The following is a 26554-nucleotide window of genomic DNA, read 5'->3' as shown; positions in this document are numbered from 1 at the left end:
CTCAATACATTACTCAAAAGCTAGTACTGTTTTCCCTGATGGGAAAAATGACAATACATTTAAAAGATGCTTTTCCATGAAAAGCTTTAGACAATGTTTAAAAATAGGGGAAGATTCATATTTCTTTTTGTGGTGTAATATGTTAAAGTAAAAGAAGCAGGTTTGTTTCTAGTTGTTTCCTATTTCCTTCCAAGCATAAAATTAATAGTGTCAAAATCACTTCCACAGAACTAATGGGAGCTACCATCAATGCACTAGGTTCAGCCTAGACTTACTCTTGTCTCAGGTAGAATAAAACCTGCACCTAACAGAAGGTTCCAGGTGTCACAGTTTCACTTGCCATGCAGCCTCGCTTCTACTTGCAATGATGCCTCCCTACAAGTAGAGGCCTCCAGCGAGCTCTGCTTTCAGCTACCTGAACCACCTCCTCACTACCTACCTAACTCAGCAGTTCCTGCACTAATTAAGCCAGCCTGTCTAGTCCATCAATGCCTCTTCATGGAGTTGCTCTTAGCTCTGTGACTTGGCCATGTTTACCTTGTTCCGTGCCTTGTACCTTGCTCTGTGGCCTAGTCAGGCCTTTCCCTGCCTTGTGGCCTCTTCTCACCTTGTTCTTTGCCTTGCAGCCTATCCAGGTCTCTCCTTGCCTAGTGGCCTATGGGCCTTCTGCTTTGCTGCTTTCGAGCCTCAAGGTTCTCTGTTCTGTGTTGTTTTTGTCTAGCCCTTGTCTGGTCTTGTCTTTGTCTGCCTTGTCTAGTTCTGTCCTGCCAAGTCCAATTCCTAGTAGCCATGCCCTGCCTTGCCCCAGCCTGATCCTGTGTTCAGTCTCCAGCCTGTATCTGTATCCACTCCCAGTCTCTGTTCAGTATCCTGCTCAGCCTGTGGCTATTAGTCCTAGTCCATACCCAGTATCCAGCTCTCAGTTCCAGTATGTGTCTTGTCCAGCCTGTTCCGGTATCCAGTGCTCAATGTCTAGCTCTCTCTGCCACAGCATCCAGCCTGTGCCTGCCTTGCTTTGTCCAGCCTCTCCAGCCCGAAGAAGCCAAGATCTCCTGGCCCCCAGAACCCAAGGGCTAAACCTGCAGAGGAGGGGGCTGGCTAGGCAGAATCCAGCCCTGCCCTGGCTCCTGAGACGGTGTGCCCCGACCCCAGCCAGGTACATATTTATTTGGGCGAATGGATATTTAGAGGTAGCTCTGCAGGTAGATGTTGGAATTTATCTTATCAGGCCATAACAAATATTTTATTTTTATGCTGTATATCTGAAGAATATTTACTGTCATGATAGTTGCTATTCAGATTTTTAACTCTATTCTCTCTCCACATGCCAAAAAGTATTTGGATAAATTGAGCCCTGTATTAATGTATTTAAAAAATATATTTTATTTTATAGGCTTCTAATTAGAAAAAAATACAGATTTAATTTAAAATTATGAGGAGCATTTGCCAATGAAAAAATTACAGTTTTTATTAGAATTTCAATACATTTACAGTAGCTGTAGAACAATCAACATGCAATGGTAAGTATATATATATATATATATATATATATTTAGGGGTAACAGGAGAAAGACAAAACCTTAATACAAACAGTGAAAAGTACTGGTAAGATGATTTATAAAGACAACAGTTGCAACTGTGTAGATTCTTCCCAGTAATCCAGTAATGTGTCTTACTGTGCTCTTCTAGCCATCAGCATTTCCCTAATATTATCCTCTGCATCCTTGACACTTCGTTCCAGATACGATTTCCTCTGCTGTAACCCAGGAAGAAAAAGAATAGTAATATTAACTATAAGCAGATATCCAGAACCAAGTTCACTTACTGTAAAACCTCTTTTTTTGCATGAATCTTACCAGTGTTACTTTAAATTCTAAGTTAATTTATAAACACTGTCATTTTTAAGTTGTTTTAAAGTGCGGACGATGTCCTCAGTTATTTCCATTATAAATCATTCTCTTTTCAATATAGCATATGCTCATTTGGTAAAAGAGCACATTTTGCTAGAGCTATCAATAGAATGTTTCATGCACCAGTATCATACTAGACCCTAACAGGTACATTTTTAAAACCTGGCGCGTGCAAATTCCGGGAGATACGTGCGTGCTGGGGTCTGTAAACGGGGCAGGCTGGGGGTGGGGTCTGGGCGCCAGGGGAATAGTTCAGGAGAGTTAGGGGTTGGGGAGGAGAAGGGAAAAGGGAGGAAGGGGTTGATAGGGGGATAGGGAAGTTCCTTCCCAGTCCGCTCCTTAATTGGAGCGAACTGGGAGGGAATTGGGAATGGCCTGATTGTATCGCCATGCTTTGTTTTAGAAAATCATCCCCTATTGCGCGCTGGGAACTGCATGCACATGGATGCGCGTGCTTGAAAATCTACCCCTAAGGTAATTTTATCACATAGGGATAATTTCTGTGGGCACTTTTTACCTTCACACATAAGTCCACTTAGAAAATTTGTGGATATCCGCAATATGAGCACCAACATACAAGTACAAAGTTACACCTGCTTCCAAGCAGGTATAACATTGTACGTGGAGAAGTACATGCATACTTTAGAAAATAAAAAGTACGTGCATAAATACATTCCCAGCCTCCGTGCCTTCCACAACCCTCCTACTATGGGTAAAAGTACATGCAAAGTAAGGTTTGCATGTACTTTTACCACAGAACCCATGGGTTGATATTGAAAGTACAATTTATGTGCACAAAAAAGTATTTTCTGCAAGTAAATCACTTTGAAAATTAACCCCTTCTACATTCTTAAGACGAAGGACATTTTTAGTACATTACGGAGCCTACCTAAAACATGCTAGCAAGCATTGCAAACAACTGTTAAGAGTTTGATGGAATGCAAAGCAGATTCTTCCGTGGATGACATATGCCAATTCTTAAAAGCCTTCACTTGCTTCCAGTTAAGATCTGCTTTCATTTTAAAATCTTAACCTTGTTATTCTGTGTTAAGAGATTTTTGCCAACATTATTTATCTTCAAAAATTGACTGGGACTCTTATGATTATGTTTGGTGAACTTTATTTTTATTTCAACCATGCTATATTATTGTATTGGCTTTAACAATGAATCTTTAATTTCTCCAGCGTAACATAAAGCAAACATACTTACCTGATAATTTCGTTTTCCTTAGTGTAGACTTATGGACTCAGGACCAATGGGTATAGTGTACTCCTGATAGCAGATGGGAGACGGAGTCAGATTTCAAAGCTGATGGTCAGCCTACATATACCCGTGCAGCATGCTCAGCTCTTCAGTATTCTCCTCGAAAAGCAATTGTGGATATATGTGTGCTTTAATAACTTGGTTAACCTGATTAACTAGGACTGGTTCAACTGATTTCCAAACTGGAGACCACCAGTGCACTCAACCGGATAACGCAGACACCCGGCAAGAATGGGTGTCTTGAACTAGGGGTAATACCTGGCTTACCCGTGCTTGTCTTGTTCTCAGGGGTTTTTCACTCGAGGTTTCCGGATTCCAGGGCAGCCGTGGGCGGGATGATGAGTCCATCTGTCTACACTAAGGAAAACGAAATTATCAGGTAAGTAATTTCTCCATTTCCTAGCGTGTAGCAGATGGACTCAGGACCAATGGGATCTACAAATGCTACTCCCGAACAGGGCGGGAGGCTGCCCTTGGCCCACTTAGCACTGCCCTTGCAAAGGTTGTGTCCTCCCGGGCCTGGACATCCAGCCGGTAGAACCTGGAGAAGGTGTGTATGGAGGTCCACGTCGCCGCCCGACAGATCTCGGCAGGCAACAGCATCTTGGTTTCCGCCCAGGACACTGCCTGGGCCCTTGTAGAATGGGCCTTGGCTCGTAGAGGTGGGGGCTTCCCTGCCTCTACGTAGGCCGCCTTGATTATTTCATTGACCCAGCGGGTTATAGTTGCCCGCAAGGCTGCTTCCCCCTGTTTCTTCTCGCTGTGAAGGACGATCTTTCCAGATATCGGACTAGGAGTCTGCCGACGTTAAGATGGCGAAGAAGACATGAGTCTTCCGAGTCCTTATGTTCATCTGGAGATGGTAGAGAGATGGTTTGGTTTAGATGAAATTGAGAAACCACTTTCGGTAGGAAGGAAGGGACAGTGCGTAGCTGCATGGATCCCGGTGTGAACCTGAGGAACGGTTCCCGACAGAATAGCACTTGAAGCTCGGAGATGCGACGGGCTGAACATATTACCACTAGGAATGCAGTCTTCAGGGTCAAGAGCCGTAGTGACAGACCGCGTGTTGGTCTGAAGGAAGTTCCCACGAGGATGTCTAGTACTAGATTGAGATTCCATAGGGGTACCGGCCACTTTAGGGGTGGTCGGATTTGTTTGACCCCTCTCAGGAAACAGGAAACATCTGGATGGGTTGATAGACTGATGCCGTCTACTTTGGTTCTGAAGCAGGCCAGTACGGCCACCTGAACCTTGAGGGAGTTGAGAGACAACCCCTTCTTCAAGTCGTCCTGCAGAAATTCCAGGATCATGGGGATTTTGACTGTCCACGGAAGGATCTCGCGGTCCTCACATCAGGCTTCGAATACTCTCCATATTTGTATGTAAGCTAGAAATGTGGAGAACTTGCGAGCTCGGAGCAAGGTGTCAATCACGGTCTTCGAGAATCCGCTCTTCTTCAGGCGAGTCTTCTCAATGGCCAGACCGTAAGAGAGAATCGATTCGGGTCTTCGTGGAGGATCGGTCCTTGCCAGAGCAGGTCCCTGTGTGGAGGAAGGCACAGAGGGTTCCCCGCAAGAAGTTTTGCATGTCTGCGTACCATGGCCTTCTTGGCCAGTCTGGAGCCACTAAAACTACTAGTCTCCTGTGGTGTTCTCTCTTGCGGATGATCCTGCCCAGTAGTGGCCATGGGGGAAAGGCATACAGCAGGTCTTCCTATGGCCAGGTCTGGACAAGGGTGTCAATTCCCTGGGATTGCAGTTCTCGTCTGCGGCTGAAGAACTTGGGAACTTGGGCGTTGGATCGGGTTGCCAGTAGATCCATAGCTGGGGTTCCCCAACGGTTTACTATCAACTGGAAGGCTGTGGTCGACAGCATCCATTCTCCTGGATCTAGGCTCTCTCTGCTGAGGTAGTCCGCAGAGACGTTGTCCTTTCCCGCGATGTGGGAGGCTGAGATCCCTTGCAGGTTTGTTTTCGCCCATGCCATGAGGGGGTCTATTTCCAGGGACACCTGTTGGCTCCTGGTTCCTCCCTGGTGGTTGATGTAGGCAACTGTTGTGGCGTTGTCCAACATGACTGACACACTCTCCCCGGAGTCTGTGGCCGAACCGTAGACAGGCTAGTCGGACTGCACGGGCTTCCAGCCGGTTTATGTTCCATCCTGCCTCTTCTTTGTCCCACTGTCCCTGGGCCGTCAATTCCTGACAGTGGGCTCCCCACCCTCGCAAGCTCGCATCCGTGGTGAGCAAGATCCAGTTCGGTGGGGATAGTCTTATTCCCTTGCTCAGGTGGTCCTCCTGTAGCCACCATTGGAGCTGTGTCCGAACCTCTGCTGGTAGCTGGAGGTGCATGGAGTAGTTCTGGGACGTCGGGTCCCTTGCCCATGGAACGACTTCCAGGGTTGATGTCATGTGACAGAGGACTTGGAGGTAGTCCCATACCTTGGGGCGAGCATAGTTCAACAGTTTTCACAGTTGGCCCATCAGTTTCCTTCTCCTTGGAGGGGGGAGGATAACCTTGTCTTGCTTGGTGTTGAAGCGACTCCCAGGTACTCTAGCGACTGGGAGGGCTGTAGGCAGCTCTTGGCTGTGTTGACGACCCACCCGAGATTCTGCAGTAGATTATTTATTTTATTTATACATTTTTATATACTGACATTAGATCAGTGATGTTACATCGGTTTACAGATAACGGAACAGAAATAAGCGGGGGGGGGGGGGGGGGTACTGATTTCTTACAGTGAAACGTATTTCTAACAATGCAACGTAATGAAACAAATTCTTGCGTATTTCTAACAAAGCAGCATGATAAAAAATAAAATAAAAATATAAAATATAACAAACATAAGTTGATATGAATCTCTTCTAATGCAACTTAATGAGACTTGAGTTCTTATAATGAAAATTAATGAACATAATCAGCATGCGACATGGGACTTGGAAGCAGAAAAATGTGTAACAAGGGTCGGACGGGAATATGGTGCTAAAAGAAAGGTGGTGGGGGGTGGAGGGGATAGGATCATTTGGGAAAGGCTTGTCTGAAGAGCCAGGTTTTTAGGTGTTTTTTGAAGAGCTGTGTTGAGGGTTCAGATTTCAGTTGTGCTGGAAGGTTATTCCAAAGTGAGGGTCCAGCTATGGAAAGTGCGCATTCTCTTGTTATAGTTAGATGTGCTTCTTTTGGGGTGGGGATGTGGAGAAGACCAGTGTTAGAGGATTGGAGGTTTCGTTGCGGTGTGTGGTATCGTAGGGGCATGCTTAACCAATTCAATTTGTCATTGTGGAGTGACTTATGGATGAGTGATAGGACTTCATGTTGTATTTGGAAGATGATGGCTAGCCAGTGGAGGTCCTTGAGGATGGGAGTGATGTGGTCCAATTTCTTTCTGTTTGTGAGGGATCTGGCTGCTGCATTTTGTAGTAGTTGCAGCGGTCTGATTGTGGCGGCAGGGAGGCCGAGCAGAAGGGAGTTGCAGTAGTCAAGCTCTGAGAATAGTAAGGTCTGGAGGACGGTTTTGTAGTTGTGTGGGAAGAGGAGCGGTTTGAGTCTTTTGAGGGTCTGGAGTTTGAAGAATCCGTCTTTGATGATGGTGTTGATGTGCTTTATGAGGCTGATTTCCGTATCCAGAATGACTCCGAGATTCTTGACTCTGGTCGTCGCCTGATGACTTTCCTCTGGAGATTTTGCCCTGATTAGCCAATCGTCCAGGTAAGGATGTATGAGGATTTCTTCTTTCCTCAGTGTTGCCACCACTACCACCATGATCTTGGTGAAAGTCCGAGGGGCGGTAGCTAGACCGAAGGGTAGCGCCTGGAGCTGGGAATGATGGTCCAGTATCACAAAGAGTAGGAAGCGCTGATGGTCGTGATGGACCGGGATGTGGAGATAGGCTTCGGATAGATCCAGTGAAGTCAGGAATTCTCCCGGCTGTACTGCTCTTATGACTGAGCGAAGGGTTTCCATACGGAAGTGTGGTACTCTCAGGTAATGATTGACGGTCTTGAGGTCCAGGAAGGGCCGGAACGTTCCCTCCTTCTTGGGAACGATAAAATAGATGGAATAGTGACCAGTATTTTGTTGGTGCGTGGGCACCGGGGTTATCGCCTTTAGGCTGAGTAGTTTTGTCAGTGTGGGTTCCACTGCAGTCCTCTTGGAGAGGGCGTGGCACGGTGATCTCACAAATTTGTCTGGAGGGATGCTGTGGAAGTCCAGATAGTATCCCTTTCGAATGATGGTTAAGACCCACTTGTCCGATGTTATCTCGACTCATCTTTGGTAGAAGAGGGTAAGTCTGCCCCCTATGACTTCTTCCTGTGGATGGGTCTGCTGATTCTCATTGTGGGGTACGGCTGGAGCCTGTACCTGAGCCTGCTCCCCTCTTGTTTCTGTTCCGAAAGGACTGGGACCTGCCTGTGGGGCGAGGTGCTTGGTAGTATGTGTTCTTGTATGGTCTAAAGTGCTGTGCTCCTCTGCCCTTGGTTCTTTGGGGAGAGGAGCGCTGGTTTCCTTTGTTCCTGTCCTCCGGTAGGAGAGGTACTGGAGATTCACCCCATTTGTTGGCTAGCTTCTCCAATCCTTTAAAAGGCATTCTCGTGAGGTTTGCTTTGGAGGTCGCATCAGCTGACCAATTTTGGAGCCATAGTTGTCTTCTGCCTGCAACTATGGAGGAGACGCCCCTGACTGAGGTGCGCACTAGGTCTGAGGTTGCATCCGTGAGGAATGATATCGCAGGTTCTAATGTTTCAGTGGACATGTGTGTGTCTCTGGAGAGAAGCAAGCAGGCATGTGTTACTATGGTGCAGCAGGACGCGATTTGCAGGGTCACTGCTGTTACATCAAAGGACTGTTTGAGGATGGCTTCCTGACGTCTGTCCTGGGCATACTTGAGTACTGCTCTTCCTTCGACTGGGATGGTTGTGCGCTTAGAGATGGCGCAGACCATGGCGTCCGCTTTTGGGTACCATAGGAGTTCCTTGGCCGTGGGTTCCAGGGGATATGGGCTTCTAAGGCCCGTCCTCCTTTGAAGTTGGCCTCCGTGGCATTCCATTCCATTCCAGGTCAATCAGTTGTTGTAAGGCCTGCAACCTTGGAAAATAGCACGAGGCCTGATGGAGGGACACCAGGATGTTTGTCTTTGGCTCCGCTGTGGTACCTGTGCCTGGAATGGCCAGCGTCTTCAGGGTCAGAGACACGAGAGCTGGTAACTCGTCTTTGGAGAAGAATCACAGCATGGTTCAGTATGGTTCCATCCCTGGGGGGATTTCCCCTCCCTCCAGGGAGTCAATCTCGTCCCCCGAGGTGTCTGTATCGCCTGTAGGGAGGTTCTTGCCTAGGTGAGGCACGGTCTCGAGCGGTCCAAGAGGTGCTTGAAAGATCTTGTGCTTCTGGTAAAGACTGGGACTTTGTCACTGGTGGTACCGATTGCACCTGGATGAAGGTTTGTAGTCCTTTGAAGAATTTCACCCAGGAGAAGGGCCATGTTGAATCCTGGCGGGTTTATGGTGGAAGCCCCCAAGGTGCCTTCCTGTGTAGTCGCCGAGTCGGAGATACAGAGGTCCGGGTACTGTCGTTAGTGGATCCGGAACCCTTTTCTGGCTGTGGGGGGCCTTGCTTAGGTTCCCGCTGAGCCTCTTTGCACTGCTGGCATAATGCAGAGGCCACTTCAGGTTGCGCAGCTCTCAGGTGGCAGGCTGGGCAGAGGGCTTGTCCCTTGATCTTCTTGGCCGGCGGTGCCATGACTTGTGCGCATGGAGTGATTCAAAATTTGTTTGTGCGCATTGGTATGCGCACCGGGAGGCCTAGTTGTGCACTCCGGGTCTGCTGCAGATGTGCGTGCGGGACACGCGCGCAGGCTACCACTTTGTGCGCCTGGGCGAGATGTGCGCAAGGGCCTATTTGTGCGCTCAGGCCGTTTATGCGGGCTGCTATGCGCCTGGCACCGTAGTGCACGCCGCTGTGCGCACGGCACAGATGCGCTCGCCGCTGTGCGCACGGCACAGACCTCCGTGCGCACGGCACAGACCTCCGTGCGCACAAGTCGGTTGTGCACCCGGCTCAGTTGTGCGGACAATATGGCGGTCAAGGAGGGGAAATGGCGCAGATGACCATGCGGGCAAGATGGCGACCCCCCCGGATCGGATCCTCGCACCAGATTGGGGTCTAGCTCGGACTGAGCCGCTCAACACGATTTAACAGATGCCGGAAGGGACGATCTGTGTGGCAAATCGAGCCTCAGAGACTTAAAAGAAGGTTTCTACCTTACCTGGTCTCGGCGTCTCCTGGTCTCGTGCTGGGTGGTCTCCGGCTGCGGGGGGGGAGAGGGAAATACCTTCACCGCTGCCTCTATGTCACCATGGGGGCTAAGTCCATGCCGGGGAGCTGGCTACCGGACTGAGGGATCTCGGAAATCACCTCAGGAATTCTAGACTGGGGGAGGGACCCTTAGGTATCACCAGAGGAGACCGGGGCTCGTCTTCTTGAGGTAAATTTTCTTTCTTTGTTTTAGAATTGCTAACACCATTCTAGTGTGTGGATGTGTCCCTATCTGCTTTAGGAGACTGAGAAATACTGGAGAGCAGAGCATGCTGCACGGGTATATGTAGGCTGACGTCAGCTTTGAAATCTGACTCCGTCTCCCATCTGCTTTCAGGAGTACACTATACCCATTGGTCCTGAGTCCATCTGCTACATGCTAAGAAATTTATTTTTTTTGTTGAATGTTTTGAATGACTGGATCTGCGGTACATAACCTTTTTTAGTAGAAAGGAAGGTCTAAAATAAAGGTCATGATATGCACCACCAAGAAGCTAAACTCAGGCGTAACATCAGAAAATATTTTTTTTCATAGAAAGTGTGGTCACTAAATGGAAAAGCCTCTCAGTGAAAGTGGTAGAAGCAAACAGTAACAGAACTCAGGAACCATGAACTCAGGAAACATTTAGAGAATTCTTAGCTGCAAGAAAATGAAAGGAAAATAAAAAATCAACTGGGTCAATGGCATTGCAACAGAAAGTATACTGGACAGAGTAGATGTGTCTTATCTGCTGCCACAAAAATGGTGCATGACCTGCAATGTAAGTCACAATAAAGGCACTGAAGGATCTCAAGATATACCGGTACTTTCTTGAAGACCGAAAGAAAATGGAGGCTAGGCTATAAACATTAAAACATATAGCAGGTGTCAAGAATATACCAAAAAGTAGCATTTTCAATGACAAGAGGTCCTCCAACAGCACTCCTCCCGCAGGAGTTGCCACCTCAGTTTTTTTTCGCTTTCCCTGCTCCCAGGACCAGACCAGTGCAAGCCCCATGTGGTGATGGGCTGAAGTAGTAGCAGCCTCAGAAGCAGATCACTATCAAAGGAGATTTCCAAAGCGGCATGGTCCCTTTTGAATTGCGCCATTAGTGTGAATGGCAGACATCTTCATTACATTTACATTCTATGTGTTTAAACTTTACTGGTTTTAGTTTCTCTCTCTCTCTACTGGGATTATCAATATCTTTTTTTTTTCACTTTGCTAACATCCTCTTACCATGGCTCCATTATTTGCTGTTCATGACTATGTAATCTAGAACATTAACGTTATTCCTGGCAGGGGCAACTATAGTCCCTATAATAATTGATAGTATGAGTCTTTCCCCTTCTGTGGGATCATTAAATGTCAGTTTAATTAATGCTTGAATAATTAAGAGACAAATTACCTATGATTTAATTGGGAACGAGTCTATTGACTTAATATGCCTAACAGAATCTTGGTTTGATAATTCTGACACTAATCTACTGGGTTAACCACACCCACCAGATTAGTCTGGAGGAGTTGCTTTAATCTTCGGCGCAATTTGTATTGTTCTATTTTACTTGTTCATTCAACATCTAGTTTCTGAGTGTGTATGAAATTTGCAAAATAAATACTTTGAATTAGGATATAAAGTTGTAAAAGAAATAATTTGTGGGTTGAAATAATTGTGTGTTACAAGTTAGAAATTGAAAATGTTTATCCTATGGGAATGCAGAGAGTTGTTTCCTGGAGTTGAAGTGATCAATAGTGTTTGATTTTTTACACACACAGTTTCCATCTCCCTCCTACTCCAGTCACATGTTTTTATATAAAGATTATATCCCAATTAGGAGGTTAGGATGGAAATTCTTCACGATAAGAGTCAATTAGGTATTTCCATCAGCAAGAGAGTATTTGACCCTGACCTTTAGAAACTGATGAACAGATTACCATAAAATACATCTAATACATTTAAATTGAATTAAGCTTCTCCACTCAAACAACTTTATCTAACTTTATCAGCAACAATAAAATGCAGAGAGCAGTCCAGCAGCTGAATGGGAGCTATGCAGTTTTGCACTGTGTGCCTGTTGGGAAGAGGTCGCATGTGTGCACCCAGAGAAGACAGTTCCTGTCTCTTGAAAGAATGAGATCGATCTCAGGCAGCTAAAGTCCAGAACCAAAGGAACTAAAGGAACTAAAGCAGACAAAGAGATATATAAAGGAGACTTTCAGGGACATCGTAAGAGAATCCTACCTTTCTTCGGCAACCTCTGTGTAGCACTAGAAAAGCAAGGTCTCCAGGAAGGAGACAATCATCTTGACGTTTAGGAAATGTTCTTGTAGCTGGGACCTGCACAGTGTCTCAGGTAAAGGTATTAAGCTGTTTCCCACTGATGGCTCCCTGTCTTGGCTTGTGGGATGCAGACCAGGGTTTGAAAAGTTCACCCTCTCCAAGAGCATAAGGTGGCATACCCCACTGCCATGCACCTCCATTAGCAATGGGGTTCAGGAACTTAATTTATTGGTATTATAAATGGGGTCCTGTGGCCACACAGCTCTCGGCTGCCATGGTGCTGCTTCCACTGTTCTGCTTGCCTGGCAACCCCAAAGACAAGCCAGCCACTCTATGCATACTGTTCACAACTGGCCGATTGTCCATTGTGGCTGGACTACAGCGTGTCCCTGAAGAATCCGCTCCCTTGAGCTAAGCCGTGCACAAAACCATAGGTCTGAGGAGGTATCTGGCTGGTGAAGGAAATCCCAGACTGCAGGATGAAGGATGGAGGTCTGAAAACGCCATGTGTTGTGCACTCATGGGTGGGCATTGCTGTGCATTTGTAAAAGCTGGTGTCCCCCCAGGCTGCTGCTGGCCTTGTGCAACTTCAAAATGCAGATGTACTGGGGGTTCTAATGATGGCTGTGTGCCATCCGAAAGAATGGGTGCCGGTACCCACCCCCCCCCCACCCCCCAATCCATGGAATTAGGATGTGAAAGCTGTGGCCTCTCAGGTGATCCACTCCCTCCCGTGACTGTCGTGCCATCTCTACCACCTTCCACCTGCTTCTGGGCCTTCCACCCTCAGTGTCCCTTTTGTTTCCCCCCCTCCCGCAGATCTTCCAGTAGGGGCAGTCCGATACATGGAGCCTGAGCACAGACTGTGAGCCTGGGTACTATCCACCATTGAATATTATATAATAGCCAGCAATCAGATTTTTCATTGGAGGGGGGAGGGGTGATGCATGAGCACATGGCTAAGGCGAAGCGCAATGACTGCTATACCTTGGTGCCGCAAGTTCCTGCTCCTGATAAAAGCCACATACCAGGCAGATAGAGGATCCCTTTGTTAAAACTGTGCTCCTTTGCTGTCCACCGTTGAATTGCTGCTAATTCAGCATATTCTCAGCAGGCCGAAATGTGAGTGCCTCGTAGGGACATCATGACCGCAACACTTGAAACGCTGGAAGAGCCAAAACAACGCTAGAAGCAGGAAGAGGGAAAAGTGCTCCCCAGACCTCGTATTTAAGAAGTCCGGACGTCACAAGGCTACATCCATTGCCCCATCTGTCAATGTCACCCGGCACGACCAGTGCCCCTGGGTGACGTCATCGGCGCACCAATTCATAGCGCGCTGATAGGACTAGAGATGGCGGCGGAGGCCAGCAGTGGGGACTGTGTTGATGTCAGGTGACGAAGGAAAAGGTAACCCGAATGCGGTGCCATGTTACTCATGGGAATGGTGAATAAAATGGAAAATGTCATAATGCCTCTGTATCGCTCCATGGTGAGACCTCACCTTGAATACTGTGTACAATTCTGGTCGCTGCATCTCAAAAAAGATATAACTGCGATGGAGAAGGTACAGAGAAGGGCTACCAAAATGATAAGGGGAATGAAACAGCTCCCCTATGAAAAAAGACTAAAGAGGTTAGGACTGGGATTTGGACGGATCACGTGAGGTGGCAAGGGGGACGGATGTAGGATCCCCAGCTCCGTGCTTTGCCCCGCCATCCAGCCCCATCGCCCAGGGTTAGTAACGATCAAAAACAAAAATTGTATCTGGACAGGGATCGTAGCCAGCCAGTGCAAATCAGGACGGAAAATGGCGACGCGAGTAATACGCAAAGACAAAGAAAAAGACCGAGACAAAATAAAGCACTGTGATCCGTCATCTTCCCCCGAGGAAGCAGTGTCAACGGTGATAAAATCTCAGCCTGATATTGAAACGATAAGAGCAGCAGTAGTAGAAGCATTGAGCCCAGACCTGAAAACTATTGCAGATAAATTGTCGGAAATTACTCAGTCCCTTAATGGCTTTGAAAAGCGTTTTGGAGAGGTGGAAGGTAGGGTGTCGGAGATTCAAGACGATATGGTGGCGGCAAAGCGGGACATAGCAGCCCTTCAGGCCTCGATTGAGCAGCAAACACAGAAAGTTGAAGATTTAGAAAATAGGTCACGGCGATTGAATATTCGGTTAATTGGCTTACCAGAGGCTATTAAGGAGCAGGAATTAGCGATGGTGGTGGAGACCTGGCTGCAGGAGCAGTTAGGGCTTTCGACGACGCATGGGCCACTCCGAATAGAACGATCGCATAGGCTCGGGCCTAGGGAGTCGAATTCCACGCGACCGAGACCAGTGATAGCAAAATTGCATAATTATGCTCACAAATTAGATATATTAAAAGCCCTATGAGGGCCAAAAGATTCTCCTGTTTCAGGACTTTTCCGTGGCGGTCGCAGCACAACGCCAAGCTATGGCGCCCCACTGCTCCTCTCTGATCAATCAAGGCCTCCGTGCGATGCTTATTTATCCGGCCAGAATTCGTGTAACAACAGCATCGGGGGTGAAGTGGCTGGAGAATCCGGCAGAGGCACAGGCATTTGTGCAGGCTTAAGTGACCCTAGGAGCGACTAAAGCCATCTAATATTCCTGGGATGTTTACTGCATTTTCAGATTCTTACAGATGGACCGGGAGTCTGGAGTCCTTCGCAGGTGACCTATAATGCGAAGGTTGAGATGTTTGTTTTCGGGTCTGGTGAAAATCGGTGCAATCACCAAGGGAAAGCTTTAGTAGTTAGCGTGGACATAATGACTATTTTCTTTATTATTCCTTAACGGTGTATGGAGGACAGAATAACCATGGAATAGTGTTGGTTTTTTTTTGTTTTTTTTTTTACTTGTTTGGTGAGGAACTAAATCACCCGCAGAGTACTCTCTCCCAGGGGATGAAGGAGTCTGATTTAGTGTTCCCCACCAAAAAAAATTTATTTTTTTTTGGACTCCAATATTGTGTGGCACACGCTACCCAGGAACCAATTGAAGGGGACCAGACATGGTTCGCTAGACATGGGACTTAGCAAAGTTTTTATTTTGTTTTTTTTCTTTTCCTTTTTTTTTAATCAGTTTTCTTTTTTTTATAAATACTTCTTGTTTATTTTTTTTTCTTTCCCCTCTCCTAGTTAGGGGAGCTTTGATAAGTTCTATATGCATGCTAATTTTACTATTGCCCTCGTAGTGATGACTTCACTGTAAATAATGCAAGCTGTTCTGGATGAAAGGGTCAGCAAGAGGTAGTGGTGGAGGGGGCTAAGAAGTTTGTGATTAATGTATTATTCATTAAGGTGGGAGGGCACCGCTATTTTACTAGTTTAATGGGTTTGGATTAAATGGAGTTTTACCCTCGAGAAGTCACAGGGAGGCAGCTGGCATACGCTGAATTCACCCCTCGGTGGTTTCAGAAGAGCGCTGAATACTTTTCATCTTATTAAGCCTACCTGATATACGAAAGTATTTTCGTTAGTAGGGTTTTATTATTTTATTGTTAGTTACTAGATCCTCCCAGACTTTTGATAAGATAACACTACTACTTGGGGGGGGGGGGGGGGGCTTAGTACAGTACACTTTTTCAGACTACAAAGTGTTAAAAGTCTTTGTTTCTTTGTAGGGGGTGTAGTGTAGGTTGGGGGGTTGGTTTTTGGGTCTCTGGGCACCTCCTGGGAGTATGGAATATTAAGTACTTCTAGACTAAAGCACCAGAACTGGAAATGTTAAGGAAAGCTGATAGCGATTACAGCTAGTTAAATCCGTATTAAAAGGATCAGTTATACTTCAAGTTCTATGTTAGTATGAGAAACTCAATTGTATTTTTGTTGCCATGAATGGCCTATATGGGCCGAAGCTGTGCATGAATTTTGATAAGGTGGTTGCTGTTTTTGGGATTGGTCATACCTGGGTGGGGGGGTTGGATGGGGCTGGGGCGGGGGTGGGTAGGGCCTCGAACTCTCCATTCCGGAAGGGGATCGAGAGTGTGATCTCTAGGTTTGAGTGTGGTGGGGAAGGAGTTCTGTTAAGGGAACACAAGAGGGGGGCGGGGGGGGGGGGGGGGATAGGGTATGGAAGGGGGGGACACAGGGGAAAACGGAACGTCAAAGTATTAGTTGGTTTACAGAGTCCTAAAAGGTATTCCAATGTCTGGAACGGGATGAAGAGGCTATCTAGGCGTCTCTATGTTACAGAGCGGGCTCCGGCTGGGAGGGCTCAGGTTGTGCTTCATGTGAAGAATCTGCTTTCACTCTTCGAAATAGATGATATAACCTAATCAACACACTAGGATAGTGTCATGGAATGTCTGTGGCATCCATTCTCCAGTTAAACGCTCAAAAATACTCACCCGATTATGTCGATTAGAGGCGGATGTGGGATTTCTTCAGGAAACTCATTTATCAGAGTCTGAATATGCTAAACTGTGTAAATTTTGGGTGGGGAAATCACATTACGCATCAGCAACTTCACGTTCAGCGGGTGTGGCGATTCTCTTTCACAAATCGCTCCCTATTCAGGTCAGTAAGGAAATAAAAGATCCAGAGGGCCGGTATCTCATTTTAATCACTGAGTTATACCATCAGAAAGTGGTGTTCTGCAATATATATGCCCCATCATTTTTTCACACGCTATATCGGCACTTGTTACCCTACATTACTGATACCATCATTGTGGGGGGAGACTTTAATACCATTAAAGATCCTCAGCTAGATGCATCTCATAATCGCCGGCAGGAGGGAGGAATGGGAAAAGGCCCAGAACTTTTGGAAAAAGCTCTTCATCTAGTAGAAGTTTGGCGAACTTTGAATCCGGGAGTGAGGGAATTTACTCATCTTTCACGAGCGCATGCCACATTTTCACGTATTGACTATTTTCTCACCAGTAGTCGCTCTTTTTCACAGGTAGTTGAGGCGAGAGTGTCAGACATCGTGATCTCAGACCATGCCCCGGTGTGGATAGACATGGCTTTTTGGTCCTCCACGCGCGGGACTCGAATTTGGTGTTCCCATACTATTTATCGGAAGATAAAGATTTTAAGGAATATCTTGATAAAAAGTGGGCCGAGTATGCCCAGTTCAATGGCGAACTCAGGATCCAACCTTCCCTTTTTTGGTATACTGCTAAGGCAGTTTTAAGGGGGGATATTATCTCCTATATGGCACACCGCAGAGTGACTCTCAATAAGCGAATCCTTCAACTTTCAACTCAACTGAATAGAGCAAAGAAAAGACTTATTCACTTGAACACGGGTCCTGCGCGAGATCATTATCTCTCTCTGCAATGTATGTGCATTAAATACAGTATTGCATCAGAGGGCGAAAAAAACTCTGCTATATTATAAATTCCGCTTATATCAATACAGTAACAAGGCCGGCAAATTAATGTCTCGGTTGATTAGGTCCGCCAGGGCATCTCATTTTGTAGCAGGATTACGCAATGAGGCTGGACATATAGAGACGCAAACCACATCTATATTGCGGGTTTTTCACAACTACTACAGTAAGTTGTATGGGGCAGGGGACGGAACGGAGGAGATGGGTGCGCGTTTCTGTGATTCGCTGGTGCTGCCCCATCTCTCGGCGGACCAACAAAAATTTCTAAATTCCCCTATTACACTGGAGGAGGTTAAATTGGCCATACATAAGTCTCAAAGGCTAAAAGCCCCAGGCCCAGATGGGTATTCGGCGGAATTTTACAAGTGCCTAGTTGATAAAATAGCAGATCCCTTAGTCCAACTGTTCTCTGATTTGATAAACACGGGGAGTTTCCCGAAGCAGATGAATCATGCCCATATTACCCTTATACCTAAACCTGGAAAGGACCCTCTGGCTCCAGATTCATATCGTCCAATCTCCTTACTTAATTTTGATCAAAAACTACTCGCAAAAATTTTAGCAGATCGTTTAGCGACTCTTCTCCCTGGGTTGATTGAAAGACAACAAGTTGGCTTTGTTCGGAAACGATCGGCATTGTTTAATATTCGACGAATACTTGGGGCTATGGAAATGTGCCGGGACACTCAGACTCCATATCTCGCAATCAGTTTTGACGCGGAGAAAGCTTTCGATAGAGTGGAGTGGAGATATTTGTTTTTTATTTTGCGGCATATGGGATTCACTGGATTTTTTTTTTATGCAATTCGACTATTGTATGCAATGCCACAGGCATCTCTATTAGTTAATGGAGAGCGGTCGGAACTCTTCCACATTTCTCGGGGTACCCGACAAGGGTGCCCCTTGTCACCATTGCTTTTTATACTTCAACTGGAGCCTTTGTTGGCCGCTATACAAGTCACTGCGCGAATCCGGGGGGTTCGTTTTGGGGAAGAGATATTTAAATGTGCTGCTTTTGCAGATGACTTACTAGTCTTTTTGACAAAACCCACCTCGTCATTACCGGTATTAATGGAGCTCTTCGGTTCGTTTGGAGAATTTTCCGGATTTCAGCTTAACAGCGGGAAATTGTCGGCATTAGCTTTCCCAGACACGCTAAGGGAGGGGTGGCGAGACCTATTCCCTTTGCAATGGACCAAAGTTTCATTTCGCTATTTGGGGATTTCAATGTCTGCTGATCCCACCCAGCTATATCGGCTAAATATTGCCCCTTTGCTCCAAACACGGGAATTGTTACATAGATGGCAGCCCTTACCACTTTCATTAATAGGTCGAGTCCATCTATACAAAATGGTCATTTTGCCTAAATGGCTGTATCTTCTTCAGAATTTACCTATATCATTACGCCGAAAGGATTTGGGAGCGATGGATCGTTATCTTCGGGAGTTTCTGTGGAGGGGACGAAGGGCTAGATTGCCACTCGCTTGGTTACAGGGGAGCTGGGGAACAGGAGGGTTGGGGGTACCAAATTCTAGGACTGTATAATTTGGCCTGCAATACGCGAGTGATAAGAGATTGGATGTTGGCACTGTCGTCCCATACCCCATTCGTGGCGGACAGTGCACTAGTGGTGCCCTTGCAATTGTCCTACGTCATGCAGGTAGAGCCCTCGAAACTTTCTAAGTTTTTAACCACATCTACTAGTATACGTCCTGTAAGGCAAGCCTGGGTGCAATTAACTAAGAGGATACAGATCCCCAGGGTTTGTGCATACCTGCTACCTGTAGCGGGGAATGCAGATTTCCTCCCGGGTTCCCAAAACGCTAGTTTCTGAAGATGGGCCCAAGCAGGCATCACCCGTCTAGGACATGTATTAAGTGATGAGGGAAACCTGAGTTCCTACGCTGAATTCCAGGATCGCTATTCATTTGGGAGGTACATCAATATTTCCATATTTGCAAATTTCACATTATGTGAAGTCTATACCTAAATCATTTCGACACTCAGACACACTCCATAAGCTAGAACAGATATTCCAAGTGGGCAAAACAGATACCCCTTCTATATCATATTACTATAAATATTTTAGTAAGTTGCGTAGGGTGGACATATGTGAGACGTTGGCAGCAAGATGGACGGGGGATGGGGAATTTGTTATAACCTCGGCAGTGATACATATATGTTTTGGTTGGGTGGCCAGGATATCGCAAAACTCTTATTACAGAGAAGTTCAATATAAATTCCTAGGGAGAGCATATGTCTCTCCTCAAATGGCATGGCGTCAGCGTCTTGCGGGCACTCCCTATTGTGGTCGTTGTCCGCGGGTCGTTGGTACCTTGACCCATGCTTTTTGGACATGTCCTAGTATTAACCTATTTTGGAGGAGGGTTGCGAGATACCTGGCCACCATACTAACGATTTCTATTCCAGTGACACTATTGTGGCTATTATTTGGTTGTATTTCATCTCAGAGGACTAGAGATCCGGGTGTTCGTCTCCTTCTACAGAAAGCGTCGCTGGTGGGGAAGCGGGCGATATTGCACCATTGGAGAGATGTCGAACCTCCATCATTTTGGACTTGGAGAAACCTATTTCACTCGCTTATGCACATGGAGTATTTATCATCCCGCAGTTCACCACGTCACAAGAGTAGATTCCTGGCTATATGGGAAACGTACATACAAACCCTTCCACATCAAGCCAGAAGTAGACTATTCAATGACTAAATGGCAGACATTTGGGGGGAGGGGATATTCCTAGATGGCTCAAGATTAATCCAGCGGTGGAGACAATGAACAATTTTCTATTATTAGGACAATATTCAGAGCCCCTGTGGGGGGGAGAGGAGGGAAGTGGGGAGGGAGTAGGGGGGTTAGGGGATGGGGAAAGCATGTAACAGTTTGGATGTTTATCATTATGGAATACAAGTTGGGAGGTGTAGAAGAACTACGCACCTCTTGATCTGTTTGTATTAAGTATGTTTATTAGAAAATTCAATAAAATATTTTTACAATAAAGAGGTTAGGACTTTTCAGCTTGGAGAAGAGACGGCTGAGGGGGGATATGATAGAGGTGTTTAAAATCATGAGAGGTCTAGAACGGGTAGATGTGAATCGTTTTTTTACTCTTTCGGATAATAGAAAGACTAGGGGGCACTCTATGAAGTTAGCATGTGGCACATTTAAAACTAATTGGAGAAAGTTCTTTTTCACTCAACGCACAATTAAACTCTGGAATTTGTTGCCAGAGGATGTGGTTAGTGCAGTTAGTATAGCAGTGTTTAAAAAAGGATTGGATAAGTTCTTGGAGGAGAAGTCCATTACCTGCTATTAATTAAGTTGACTTAGAAAATAGCCACTGCTATTACTAGCAACGGTAACATGGAATAGACTTAGTTTTTGGGTACTTGCCAGGTTCTTATGGCCTGGATTGGCCACTGTCGGAAACAGGATATTGGGCTTGATGGACCTTTGGTCTGACCCAGTATGCATGTTCTTATGTTCTTATTTGGCCTGGGCCCATGCATGACTAGCAGTTCTCAATTTTTTTCTCTTTTCCCTTTCTTTTGCAGGTGGGTGCATCATTGTTGTTGTTGTATGTGAAGATGGTGATTGCACTCCTCTTCCTTCTGGCGCATATGCTTCTACTCAAACGCCACACCAAACCATCAATGACCGCACCTAAACACACCACCATGCCAGACCATAAATGCTGCCGTTTAGATGAGATGGCTGGTCCGTCAGATTTCCTGTGCACAGCCTTTCGTGAAAACGGGAAAACATCAGCAGTGTATTGTCATGCCAGACCACCAATGTCATTTGCTATGCCGGACCACCAATAACTGTCTCTGAACCCCACTGCACAGTCTTCTTCTCCAGCGGGGAGGGGGGGGGCCACTGTCTCAGTTTATTGTCCATGCAATGGAAATTGTGGAATTTTGGTGAAATATGCAACCTTGCATTTTAAGCAATTACTTTGAAGTCAATTCTGATTGTTTACTTCAAAAGTAAATGCCACAAGAAAACATATCTAAAAATTTTATAGGTGTCTTTTTTTTTTTAGGGCCTATCAAGGGGTGGTCTGAGTTTAGATTCTTGGTCCAGAGATTTGCAAGACTGGTCTCGTAAATCTCTGGACCAAGGGTGCGCAGGGCCTCTATTTCATGCAGGTCACAGACCCAGTGTTCTTGGTCCAGAGACTTTCACACCACTCTGGCTGTTTCTGGACCAAGGATTCTAGACCTTTATTTCACAGGTCTTGCCGGCCCAGCATCCTTGGGTCCAGGGACCTCACAGTGATGTGGCAGTTTCTGAACCAAAGATGCTGGGCCAGCAATATTCCTGAAACTCCCAGGACAGGCTCAGCATCTTTGCCACAGAAACTTCCCCTCCACTGTAGAAGTCTCGGGAGCAAAAATGCAGGGCATCTGTTTCATGGATGTCACAGGCCCAGCATTCACATCGATGAAGAATGAGACTAATGAAGAACAAGCCTGTTAAAAAATTGAAATTTATTAAAATTGCATTAACTAGGAAAATCATTAAAAAAATAAAATTCATTAAACAGGGATAATGTCACATTTTTTCATACTGGTATATCTACACTTTGAACATTTTGAGAAATGCTGCATTCTTCTGGTATTCATCATCCACGGGGATGGTGCCTATCTGAGAAGAGAAAATTGTTGAAGTTAGAATCCCATTTCACACACCAGACAATCAATCCAACCCACCACCACGAACATGCATAATCATACCTCCAAAATAGTCTGCATTGATCTTGAGACGGACCTCATTCCCCCTTGCTGTGCTGTCTCTGTCTGGAACAGGAGTGAACATTTCTTGCTCTGGCGCTAGATCCAGATGAAGATCTCGGATTGATGGCATGCTGGAGGGCAATATTGTGCAGCATTCAGTACACCACTATATCCGCCACTTTCTAAATACTGCAGTGCACCTCTGGAATGGTCCAGGCAGTGGAACCTGCTTTTCAAAACCCCAAATGTACATTCAGTAACCACTCTGGCTTTCATGTGTGCTTCATTGTATCGAATTTCTTCAGGTGTATGTGGTGCAGACAAGGGAGTGAGCAGCCATGCTCCTGTAAAAGAAAGTAAGATGTATTATTTTGCAATTAGTATCATTTTCAGACAATTCTGCCTTTGGTACCCTACCCTGTGAGCTAACGTGTTTTATTATTATTTATTTGATTTGATTGATCGCCATTTCTTACTACAGTGAATAAAGGTAATTTTCAATAAAACAATGTATGAAAATAAAACAGCTTGATAAAAGCAAATTTGCTTGTCATAAAAGGTGTTTTCTGTAGATAGTAGAATAAATGAGCCATTCTGATTGAGTGCAATGTCCTCCAGCGGTGCGGCTCAGAACCTTCTCCTATAGCAGAGCTTTTCGATCTGCCCATGCGCGGGTGTTCCTGCATGAGTACCTCAGTCATCATCATCGTTCCCCCTCAGTGGTTATGAGAGATTACGGACTATGCCCGCCAAAGTTACTAGAAAATACCAGGGAGGTGGGTGGGTTCGCATGGCTCATTCACTCTATCTATGGAAAACACAGTTTATGGTAAGCAAACTTGCTTTTTTTCCCATCGATAAATGAGTGAAAGTGCCATGCTGCCTGGGGAGTCCCAAGCTGAGGGTTGCTGCTTCTTCAAGGAAGACTTGTGCAGAGTATACTGTCACCTGATCACCTAAGTGGCAGGCTCTGGCTACTTTCTATTGTGGTTAACACTGCTCTTCCTACTGAACTGTCCAACTCAGAGAGCTTGTCTAGACAATACTGTGATGTAAAAGTATTTATTTATTTATTTATTTTATTTATTTAAGGTTTTTATATACCGGCAATCATGAAAACATATCTTGCTGGTTTACATAAAACGGGAGTGCAGTATATACATCAAACTAGAACTGTGGTGACCGAAGGTGCAGTTACATTTAACAAGGGTAGCAGAACTTGGAGAAAGGAGGAAGAGAGAGGAAAGAATAGAAATGGTTAAACAATATACAAATTAAATGCTATATACAAAAGGCATGGTTAAGGGCTGAATGTTTAGAGGGGTCATTAGAATGTGTCATTAGATTGTATGAATTGAATGTGTCATTAGAAGTATGAATTGAGGACCATGTTGCAGCTCTACAGATGTCCGCTAAAGGCACGTTCTTTAGGTGCAACAAAGAGGTTGCTGTCACTCTTATCTGATATGCTTTTACCTTCCCAGGTAGAGGTGTGGAAGTCTTGGCATGGCAGTGATTAATACAGTTCGTCAACCAGTTTGCTAAGGTTCTTTTGGAAACTGCCACGCCCATTTTATTGGGATTATAGGAAATTAATAATTGTTGGGATTTCCTGTAGTCTTGTGGTCTTGCCTTGTAGTATACAAGGGGGCTCACTTACAATCCAGTGTATGTAGAGTCTTTTCCCTCTGAGTTTTATGGGGTTTCAGGAAGTATGTTGGGAGGGAAATGGATTCATTTAAATGAAAAGCCGATACCACTTGCGGCATAAATTTAGGGTGCGGTCGTAATACCTTGTCACGGAAGAATTGCAGATATGGCGAGAAATGGACCAAGGCATGTAGTTCACTACTTCGCCTGGCTGATGTGATTGCTACCAGGAACAATACTTTCCAAGTAAGGAACTTCAGTCCCACCGTCACTAGGGGTTCAAAGGGACTGGGCATGACAGCAGTTAGTGCTACATTCTTGTCCCACGGAATTGAAGGTTTTTGTACTGGTGGATGAATATGCAAGATGTGTTTCATGAAGCAAGACACTAACAGGTGTGTTGAAATGGAATGTCCATCCACTGGCTGGTGATAAGCAGTTATTGCACTTAGATGTACTCTCACCGATGAAGTCTGTAGATCCGTCTGAGACACATGATAGAGGTAGCTGAGTAGGAGTTTCAGAGAACAATCGAATAAGTTGACAGATTGCCTATGACACTAACGGACATAACGGGACCACTTGAAGGAATAATTGCGACGTGGACACTTTCCTCGAAGAGAAAACTTCTTGAACAGTAGTCGGAAGATGCATGGTTCTAAGACTTGGTGCTCAATCTCCAAGCCATGAGGTGGAGTGATGAGAGTAGGGGGTGTAGAAGGATTCCCCCCCTCCTATGTCAGGCGCATTGGTTGGCAACCCAGTGCCCTGGGCGGTTTATTGACAGCTGTACAAGATATGCGTACCATGGTTGCCTCAGTCAGGCTGGAGCTATGAGGATCATCTCCGCTCTGTCCTGGATGCACTTCTGTACCATTTGGGTTAATAGTGGGATTGGCGGGAATGCATAGAGTAGACTGGTTGACCATGAGAGGAGACATGCATCTTGTGATGCCCTGGTTGGGCAGGGAAAGGAGAGAGCAAAACCTCTCCACTTTCGTGTTGTATTGAGTCACAGAAAGGTCTATGTAGGGTTTACCCCAATCAATGAAGATACTGTCGGCAAACTGACTGGTCTAGGAACCACTCGTGTGGATGAAAACTCTGCTGCTTGTACGTTCGCTATTTCAGGCAGTTATGTCGCTTGTAATGTCGCCCATTCCCACATCAGAGTCGCTTTCTTTGCATAGGCTCAACGAACCGAATCCGCCCTTGCTTGTTTATGTAAAATATAGCTATTTGGATCATGACAGTCTTTCCTGTCAGGATATGTTTGAATACTATCAAGGCCCTGCAAATAGCCCTGAGCTTTAGGAGGCTGATCTGATAGGAGGTTCTCCATGGAGGAATCACAAACCCTAGGTTTGATAGTGAAGAAGGTGCACCCCCAGCCGTGGTGGAGGCATCTGTGGTGAGAATTAGTTGGTGAGGCGAAGGTCGAAGAAGGTTGTTGGTCTTAGCTACACTATGTCCCTTTTCATCAAAGTTGTTTGCAGTCAAGTGAGGGGAACCACATGGATAGCTGCTGCCATTGTGTCCAGTTAGCTTCAGCAACAAACATATGGTTGTTTTTAGATTTGTTCTTTAAATGAAACGTCAGAAGTCGCAGGCCATTTACTCTGTCTTCGGTTAGGAACGCTCATGCCCCGAACAGGAATCTATCCTTGCACCGATAAATTGTAAGATTGTGCTGGCTGAAGGATTTACTTCTTGTAGTTTGATGAGGAAACCTAAATCTTCTAGGCACTGAATGGTGACTGAAGTCCTTCTGAAGGGATCCCGTGGATCTGGGTGACACAATCAGCCAGGTGTCCAGGTACAGGAAGATTCGCAAACCCTGCGGTGGAGATGCGCCACAGCCACTACCAAACATTTTGTTAAGACTCGCGGGATAGAAGAGAGACCAAAAGGAAGAACCCCCTTGTACTGGTTAGTGTGCATTGTCTATTGGAAGCAAAGATAGGTGGATGGGATATGAGCATACACATCTTCAGATCGAGAGAGCAATCCCAATCACTCTGCTGAATAAAGGGTTAAAATGGTCTCTCAGCGCTGTCATCTTGAACTTCTCCCTTTTCAGTGTCTGTTGAGTGGACAGAGATCTAGTATCGGACACAGATCTCCCATGCATTTGGGAATGAGGACGCATTGGGAGTAAAATCCCGTGTTTGTAGCAGGAAGCTGAACACTCTGAATCACTTTTTTACTTCCTGTTTTAAGAGGAGAATTTGCCTGCGGTGTCTTGTCGGTGGTGGAAGTAGACAGGCAACAGGGGGAGCTTTGAATTGTTAATGGTAACTGTGTTGGATTATTTTTAAAACCCCACTGGTCGGAGTATTCCTGGCCCACACTGCAAATTGATTGGTGACTGTCCCCCAACAGGCATGATTTGGCCGTCAATGGCTGTGACTTGGCTATCTTCAAAATCCCTGCTGGTTCTTAGGGGTTGTTTGCTGGTGGGATTTTGGGGGGCCATGATCTCATTGACGTGCTCTCCGCGCTGATTGTGGAGGTTGTGGATGAGGCTGTGATAACTGGGAGCTCTATATTGCATGTACTGCCTATAGGATTTCTGTTGGTAGAAAGGCTTCGTGTAGTGCAATAACTGATACTTAAATGCAGTAGGCTGGTCCGCCAGTAGAGTGAGGGATGGCACCACCCCGTTTTGCTCTTTCATCTGTGCCACTGTTTCACGGAGTCTGTCCCCAAATAGACTGTCTCCCAAGCAAAGATCTGCTAGTTTTTTTGTGTTCGTCCTTCCTGATTGAGCTTGCTTGCAACCAAGCTGTTCTTCAAGCCATTACTGCAGATGCAGAGGTCCTCAAAGTTTTTTCAAAGGACTCATAAAGGGAGTGGAGCAGATGAACAATTCCTTCCTCGAGGTCTTGCAGTGGTTCGGGCGTGATTTGGTCGCTCGTGTCAGAGTGCACAAAAGGCTTTAGGCTTTGTAAACATTCGTATACGTACTGTACCATATAAAACTGATGTTGTTGAATGCAAAAGGTAAGCATAGAACTTTGAAATACTTTGTTTGCAAAGT

At 45.8% G+C, this 26554-nt stretch overlaps 1 protein-coding gene across 3 annotated transcripts in view; it reads right to left on the bottom strand.

Moving 5' to 3' along the window:
* Window positions 1-1442: 1442 nt before the first annotated feature.
* PFDN1 (prefoldin subunit 1) overlaps window positions 1443-26554 on the bottom strand; it is a 315909-nt gene continuing 290797 nt past the window's right edge. For 2 of the 3 annotated variants that reach the window (XM_029583638.1, XM_029583639.1), the window contains exon 4: window positions 1443-1756. In XM_029583638.1, coding sequence (XP_029439498.1) covers window positions 1673-1756 — 84 coding nt within the window. In that variant the 3' untranslated portion in view covers window positions 1443-1672. Of the gene's footprint in view, window positions 1757-21599; window positions 21776-21864; window positions 22209-26554 lie in introns of those variants that run through there. The other variant, XR_003853383.1, reaches the window with a different exon arrangement.

Source organism: Rhinatrema bivittatum, chromosome 18 (assembly GCF_901001135.1).
Source record: "Rhinatrema bivittatum chromosome 18, aRhiBiv1.1, whole genome shotgun sequence".
NCBI classification, from domain to species: Eukaryota; Metazoa; Chordata; class Amphibia; order Gymnophiona; family Rhinatrematidae; genus Rhinatrema; species Rhinatrema bivittatum.
Note: the sequence above shows the minus strand (reverse complement) of the source record. Positions and strands in the feature narration are given on the sequence as shown.